The sequence below is a fragment of a genome, unplaced genomic scaffold (genome assembly GCF_019419815.1).
Source record: "Pyrus x bretschneideri cultivar Hongxiangsu unplaced genomic scaffold, Pyrus_bretschneideri_v1 Contig24, whole genome shotgun sequence".
Taxonomy (NCBI): domain Eukaryota; kingdom Viridiplantae; phylum Streptophyta; class Magnoliopsida; order Rosales; family Rosaceae; genus Pyrus; species Pyrus x bretschneideri.
In genome coordinates, this window is record NW_025999546.1 from 5,939,069 (window position 1) to 5,946,674 (window position 7,606).

Genomic DNA, 7,606 nt, shown 5'->3' on the forward strand with positions numbered 1-7,606 from the left:
TATTCTCTACATATTTAGCGTAAATGTATTGTGTAAATTTTTTTTAAAAAAAATTGAGCGAATAATTAGCTAAATTAACAAAAAGTACAACTGGAGAAAGAATCATGTTGACCAAAAATGTTACGGAAATAAAAAATAAAAAAAATGCTAAAAAGAAAAAAAGAGAAGAAACTCGCAGTGGCAGTGATTCCTCCTCCGAAACCGACCGCCGCTAATTTCACTCTCGCTACTCTCCGAAACCCCACTTCTCCTCCTCCAATTCTGTTTCCTGCAGAACATACGAGGAACACTCTTGAATCTTCCACGACGACGACCTTTTGCTGCGGCATCTTGCGGTGTCGTTTGGTGCTGTTCGGACCTCAAGGTCTCTGGGAGCATATTTGGAATCGCTGCCAGGTTCAGCGCTTGAGATTGTTGGGTTCTGGTTTTGATTGAGGATTTATCAACTGCCATGGACTACGAGCCCTACGATAGCAGCGGTGAGCTTACCTTTCAAAGATTGATTCTTCCCAGTAACTAGGGTATATGAAGTGACTTCTCTGCTTAATTTGGGTTTTAGGTTACGTTCTTCTCTTAATTCTCATAAAAAAAAAAAAAAATCTGTGTATGGCACTTGGAACTGTAATTGGGGGTTTTGGGGATTGTTGCAGTGAAGGAATTAGGGTTTCCCCGACGTAATTATGGTGTTTAGCAACCTAAATTCACTTTCTTGGCCACTTTAGATTTTTTTTGCCTGAAGAGCATGAAGTTTCTTTGGTGTAATTTACTTCGTTACTATATACATTCATATACATTAATGAGCCCTTCTTGGTTTTAAAACGTGGGTTCTTTTGGGATTGATGATTTATATGTCATTGGGTTACTGAAGGAGGATTTGAAATTGATTTTTTTTACGATTCAGACCATTCATTAGTTGACACAGAGCGAGGTTTTGATTTTTTCAGAGAAGTTCATACTAGAATGTGAAAGAACGAAGAAGTGTTAGGATTTTGGCTCGTCAAATATGTCCTAATTGGTGTAGGATTGTTTTAGGAAAATTAGAGGTATACCGTTCTTGTCCTGGAGGGATTAGGAAAGAATTCAGTTTTCCTTATTCAATTTAGGTTTGGATTTCTAGAAGTCTATTTGGATTTGGATAAGTGTAATTTCCTAGTCCACTTAGAAATAGGAATTCAATCAGCCTTGGGACATGTAACCTACCCTCTGCCTATAAATAGGGTGCGGCAAGGCTTATTCTTCTAAGGAGAAAAACTGTGACAGCCAAGACAAGAGAGAGATTAGTTCTAGGGTTTGCAAAAGTTCTGTAATCTCTATTATTAATCAAAGGAGCGGTAGAGAAATCAACTGGACGTAGGCAAAAGTTCTGCTGAACCAGTATAATTCTTGTGTGTCTTCAAGTTTTCTAATATTTGCTAGTTAGTCTTCTTGTGTGTCTCTAAGTTTTCTAATATTTGCTAGTTTAGTCTATTGCCATTGGTTACATCAAAGAACAAGGTCTAGTGTGCGGGTTTATTCAACAAGAAGTAGTAATTAAATACAAATGATTGATCACTTGAGAGTTAACATCAATAAAGCTCTAGACTGTCTGTTGTTTCTTTGCAAATACCGCTGCTGACCATATTCCAGAGTTTGAGGGAAAAAAAGAAGGAATCTTTTTGGATTTTGAGACATTGGTTTTTCCAAGTTCTTTTGAATGCATAAGAAATTTTTTAATAAGAAAGACAAATCATCCTTTTAAGCATGTACATGCTGGCAGAAAAGAGCCGTTGATTCCTCAAGGAGAGCACCTATACTGTGTATCTGGGTTATTATTCTGTGCACCTTTTGAACTTCTTTCAAGTGTCGTTCACTAGTGTATATGCTTGAAGTCCGATACATATTTAGTTTCAGTTGTTAAACAAAGTCTGTCATGGTAAGCATATTCCATGCCATACCTAAGTTACAATAACTTGTGAAAAAACCTTCTTTGTGATGTATTACACTTTCTTTTCTCTTTCATCAGTATCTGTTTACAATTTACTCACATTTCTTCTCCCATTTATTAACAACATGCTTCCTGTATCATACAGTACATTATGTATTCGCATATACTAGCAGTTTAACTGGTTCAATATAAATATGACTTGAGAGGTTCTGGTGTTTCTTTATTTGTCTTGGTAAACTTTTTTTTTTTTTTGTTTTGGGGGGGGGGGGGGGGGTGGGTGTGGGTGGTGGTGGGGGAATGAACCCCAAAACCAACTACAATAAGTTATCCATACAAATCAATGGGTACTGCAAGCCCCTAAACCATCATCAAATAAACTAGATCCAATCCAGCAAGGCAAAATAATAAACGCCTAAACCCAAATTAGAACTCCATTAGCTAGACGGTCTGCCACAGTCCTTCTCCTGGTAGACATGGCGACTTCACAATTATTGATCCATCTCAGTAATTAGTAACCAATGCAGAAAGAGGGTGAAAACTTGCAAGCTCATACATCTGGATAAGCTGAACAGCAATGGCGGAGTCCATCTCAATTATAAGATCGCATATACCTCTATTAGCAAGAAGTTTGAGGCCAAAAAATAAACCCCATATCTCTACTTCTAAAATTTTCCACCTGCCCAAATTAACAGCAAACCCACCCATCCAGTCACCATGAGAGTCTCTTATAACAACTCCCGCCCCAATCTGACTAGACATGGTCCTCTGAGAACCATCAACATTAAGTTTAAACTTACCAGTCACAGGAGGCTCCCAAGCAAGTTAAACCTGAAACTTTCAAGCTTTCTCAGAATTAAAATTAGAAGCCATAGGCCATTCAGGAACAGCAGGGGAGATGACCTTCTTGGGGACCGGATGTTTGTTTATTTTAAGTTCTACTTGATAGGAGAAATGTAGTTTACTGTAATGTAGTTTAATGTATCTCAAGGATCTAATTAGTCTGGAAGTTGTACTCTAAGGATGAGTTTATTGAATGTGTTGTTCATTTTACAAATAAAACTCTTGGTGCAGCTAATCAGCCGTTTGAACTTGAAGTGTAGAAGGGAACCTCCGGTTTAGTTGCAGACACTTATTTTTTTTTGTTTTTTTTATGAAATTGGCAACTTCAGCTTTTTCCAGTTGAAATTGCCATCTTATTTAGTTCTTGGGTTTGCACCTATACTAGAAGTTAGAGATTTGAGAATTTTTATTGCAATTTCACTTTTTCCTATACATTTTCACTCAAGGACCTATCAATTAGAAGCTTGTACAACTGTGTCCATGCACTGAATCTAAAATCAGATGATTGCATCCCTCTTTGCTTGTCATGCACAGACAACCCGCAAGATATTCTCTTTCTAATCTAGTGTTCCATATTTCTGTGAATTCTGGCCATACAGCGTCTCATTTCGTTTTCATTATTGATTATTGTTGCATCCATTCTGAACCTCAAAAAACAATTGCAGGAACTGATGACGATCTTCCTCCATCACACCAGCAGCATAGAGTTCCCAGAGGGGGCCGCGTTACAGGGAATGGAAGATCTGGTGGGGGTTCTGTCCCATATCCTAGGATGTATGGTGAAACTGACATGGAAGCACAAATTCACCAGCTTGAACGAGAAGCATACAGTTCAGTTCTGAGAGCCTTTAAAGCTCAAGCTGATGCCATTACTTGGGTATTTTTGTGATCTATTTTTTCATGGATCTAATATCTTTAATTTGTTTGATCAGGTTTAGTGACTGCTACATGAAATGTATTTTCTTCAGGAAAAGGAAGCTCTATTGACAAACCTTAGAAAGGAGTTGAGGTTATCGAATGAGGAGCACAAAGAACTTGTAGGACGGGTTAATGCAGCAGATGATATCATAGAGAGGATAAGGTCTGATAGATTGAAGAATCAAGATACAGGCTTTTCGTTTAGTTGAGAAATGAGACCTATTCATTAGAATATTTTTTTTAATTTTTAATTTTTTTGTGTCTTTTAATGGGTACTGTGTTGGGCGATGCCAACAGGGACTGGAGACAGGCTGGCGGGGTTCAACCGGGCATGCTGAGTACTGTTCAAGCAGTGCATGATCCAATACCTAGTCCTACTGTCTCTGTATCACGCAAGAAACAGAAGATGGCGCAGTCAGTACATACACAGTCCTTTACTGGGCCAACACCATCATTTCATCCACCAGCAGTTACCACATCCCACCAGCCATCTTCGTCCACTGTAAAACGAGGATCTGTCCCAGCCCCAGCCTCAGGAGCCAAGGGCAAGAAGCATAAACCTGTGAGTTGAATATTGAGTAAAACAAAAAACAAGTCTGCAGGTTATTTATTCACTTATTTATTAGTTTTCCTTCGGTCACATTCTGTTAACAGGGTCAAATTTTGCCTGGTGCTTCTTCAATGAAGCAGTTCCCTTCCTCAGGTCCAACAGGAAGGGGTCAAGTTTCAAATAGAGTTTCGACTGGTGCCGTTGTAAGTGAACCTGCTGAAGGAAAGACAAATGATACCTTGATTGGGAGGAAAGTAAGGACTAGGTGGCCCGATGACAACACTTTTTATGAAGCTGTTATAAAAGACTACAATCAAGCAGAGGTATCTTTTACCTGTAGATGTGTTAAAGGAGTTTGTAGTAATGTAAAGTCATGTACCTGACATTTGTTCTTTTTTTCATTTCTGAATTTTAGGGACGGCACCATCTAGTCTATGATATGAATTCGGCAAATGAAACATGGGAATGGGTTAATCTATCAGAGGTATGCTTGATGCATTGAAGTTATATTGGCAGCATGTCGTTTTCATTTACATTGTGTTCTGAAAATTATGCATTGTAAAGCTATGAATACCAGAAGCTTATTTTAGTGGTAAGAAGTAAGATGCTATGGTAGAAGCTGAATTGTCAACTCTTGAATATAAGTGACCACTTGAAGTTTGTTTCTTCCTGAAAAATTTTAAAAATGTAATAATGTTATAATACTGTACTTAGTGCTTAATGTTCTCTGTGTATGTAGTATGTACTTCAAACATTCTGACAAGACTTCCTAAAAATTTTCTTTAATGAATATTTGTTGCTTCTTGCTTTCTACTCTTTGTTAACCAATGTTTTCTGAATTGTCCAATTTGTCCAATTGGGTGCTGTTAGCTGATTAATCGTAACATCCTCCCAGTAATATTTGCCTTTTGCACCTACTACGTAGCTTCTGTTCATTCCGTTGCCACCATTACTTGATTCAAAAAGCTTGTTATCTTTTTGGCGTACAAAATGTGATGTATAAAAGGTATCTGACAAGGGACAGTGATGTGAACCGATAGGACAAACAGAGAGGACAAACAATTAGGAGGTTAGGGTTTCAAGGGCCTTTATATAATTAGGTGGTCCAAACTCAATAAGTAAACCCTTGCAATATTATAGAAACAGCTTAATAGTTAAGAAATCACAATTAGGTTGGAAGTGATTCTGGCCCTTAGTCCCTGAATGATCACTTAACCAAACAAGCTCCACATAGTGATAGTATTAACATCCCAGCATTAAAAGAGATTATGAAATTAGAAACGGTCATAACTAAGCACCTTATCCATCACACACATATTGGAATCCTTATCAGGTATGTTTTGAATTGGAATCCTTATCAGGTATGTTTTGAATATTTTAACGCTCATAATGACTATGAAAAAAGAAGAAAAAAAAAGAAAAAGAAAAAGCCTGACAACTTAATCAACTGAATACTAATTGTATAGTTTTCGGTTACAATACTAACACTATGTTTGGTTCACACTTAATGGGGAGAATGAACAGGATTACAGGAAGGAAACGGAAATTCATTTGGTTTTCATGTCCTGTTTATGAATGATGACCAAGTGGATTTTTCTCACTCAATAATGATATATTAATTTCAGAATGTTTTACATAATTTCTTATGTTGGCTTATTACTTCTTGTGCAGATATCTCCGGAGGATATTCAGTGGGTAGGTGAAGATCCTGGAATCTCTCATCGTGGGGGTTATAGTGGATCTGGTCATGGAGTGAATAGATTTGTAGGCCGTGACAATGTTCCAGTTCCTGGAAGAGGTAGAGGGATCCCAAAGGCTCAAACAAGAAAAGATTTTCCGCCTTCACAAAATGGCATTGGGAAGAAGGCTCCAGACAATATCCAGTTACTTCACACAGATACTTTAATTAAGGAGGTCAGTAAAAGCTAGTTAATCCATATATAGTGAATAAATTTACTTTTATTCGATTGATGCATACTAAACTTTGTTAAATTTGAACAGGTAGAAAGGGTCTTTGGTGAAAACCATCCAGACTCTGTTGAAATTGAGAAAGCAAAGAAACTGTTGAAAGTAAGAAGGGCAACCTTAGACTTTTTTTTATTCCTTTTGTTGCATTTTTAAGTTTCATTACAAGTTTTTTGTTCTTATTTGCAAAACTGATCTATTGATTTTGAGCAGGATCATGAACAAGCACTTATTGATGCAATTGCAAAGCTTGCTGACATTTCTGACGGTGAATGCGGTAATCATTGCTTTATCTTGTTTTGTTATTCAAAGCTTACCTTGTTGTATGTAAGCTTGTAAATGGTTAGTGTCCACCAAGTCTACTTGCACAATTTCATATGAGCGCCCCGCCCCCCCCCCCCCCTCTCTCTCCTCTCTCCCCATAAATTCCTCGTCATTTTATAGAAAGTTGCATCAAACACAGAAGTGAGAACTTAATTTGGCATTTCATTTTTCTTGAAGAATTTATGTTTATGAATAATCTGGCACTTCATATGTAATTTTCTGGAAATAGAATATACATATCTCAAATGCTATGGATGAGAACAAATACTTTGGTGTGTATCATCTGTTTGGTGCTCAATTATTTTAGTTTTATTTCCTCTCTTGATGCCTCGTGTAGGACCTTTGCCTTTAAACAGCTGATGGTCACGGACACAGTTCTTGCACGGGCAACCGATGGAATTGAGAATGATAGATGGCTGGTTTAAAATCTGCAGCAGTCAAAAAGCGCATAAAAGGCTGGAAGCAGGGGGGGGGTAACGATGAGATAGGAGACTAGGCTGTGGAAGTGAAACAGATCTGGGTTGCAAGTGACGGCCGCCTTTTTGTACAATGATATAACTCCACACCCCAACCCAGCATGTGTAAAAGACTGGGGCTTGGGTCCTTTCCAGGATAGGCGTTACTGTAGAATGAGAGCTACTGCAGTCGGGCAATTATTTGGTTATAAAGAGTGGGCAGGCAAAGTCAACCTAGGAAAGCTCTGATGCCTTTTGTAACATTGTTTGATAGTGATTAGCGTGCTGCCTTGTGTAAATTATTTTTTACTGCCCTTAGCTGTTGCATACACGTGATGTGTGAACGTATACTCTCGAACATGTACTCTCTTTCTCTTGGCCTAGTGTCATTTCTCTTTTCGATATTGGAAGAGGTTTCAAAGTTCAAATCTCTCATGCTGTCCTCGGAGATACAAGTGTCTTAAACTCCAGTCAGAAGTGCATCAATGCAAAGTTAGGGCATGTTTACTTGGCACAAACGAGAAGGGATGGATACGCGATGAAAAATCTCACCTTGGTTATCTCATACCTTTATTTTTCGGATGTGCGAGCATGCTGAGGTTCATTGGTTACAATATCGGAAAAAGTTGT

General features: G+C 38.0%; 1 protein-coding gene across 2 annotated transcripts; it reads left to right on the forward strand.

The window, feature by feature from the left end:
- Positions 1 to 114: 114 nt before the first annotated feature.
- On the forward strand, positions 115 to 7,406 carry LOC103945823 (protein EMSY-LIKE 3). 2 transcript variants are annotated; one of them, XM_048586358.1, is made up of 10 exons: positions 115 to 479; positions 3,430 to 3,641; positions 3,733 to 3,845; positions 3,980 to 4,244; positions 4,373 to 4,555; positions 4,648 to 4,716; positions 5,904 to 6,146; positions 6,234 to 6,302; positions 6,411 to 6,474; positions 6,859 to 7,406. In XM_048586358.1, the coding sequence occupies exons 1-10, from the start codon at positions 452 to 454 to the stop codon at positions 6,879 to 6,881; spliced, it is 1,269 nt and encodes a 422-aa protein (XP_048442315.1). In that variant the 5' UTR covers positions 115 to 451; the 3' UTR covers positions 6,882 to 7,406. The 2 variants fall into 2 exon arrangements, with proteins under 2 accessions (XP_048442315.1, XP_009354681.2); XM_009356406.3 differs by having other exon boundaries at positions 117 to 479; positions 4,337 to 4,555.
- The last annotated feature ends 200 nt before the right edge of the window (positions 7,407 to 7,606 follow it).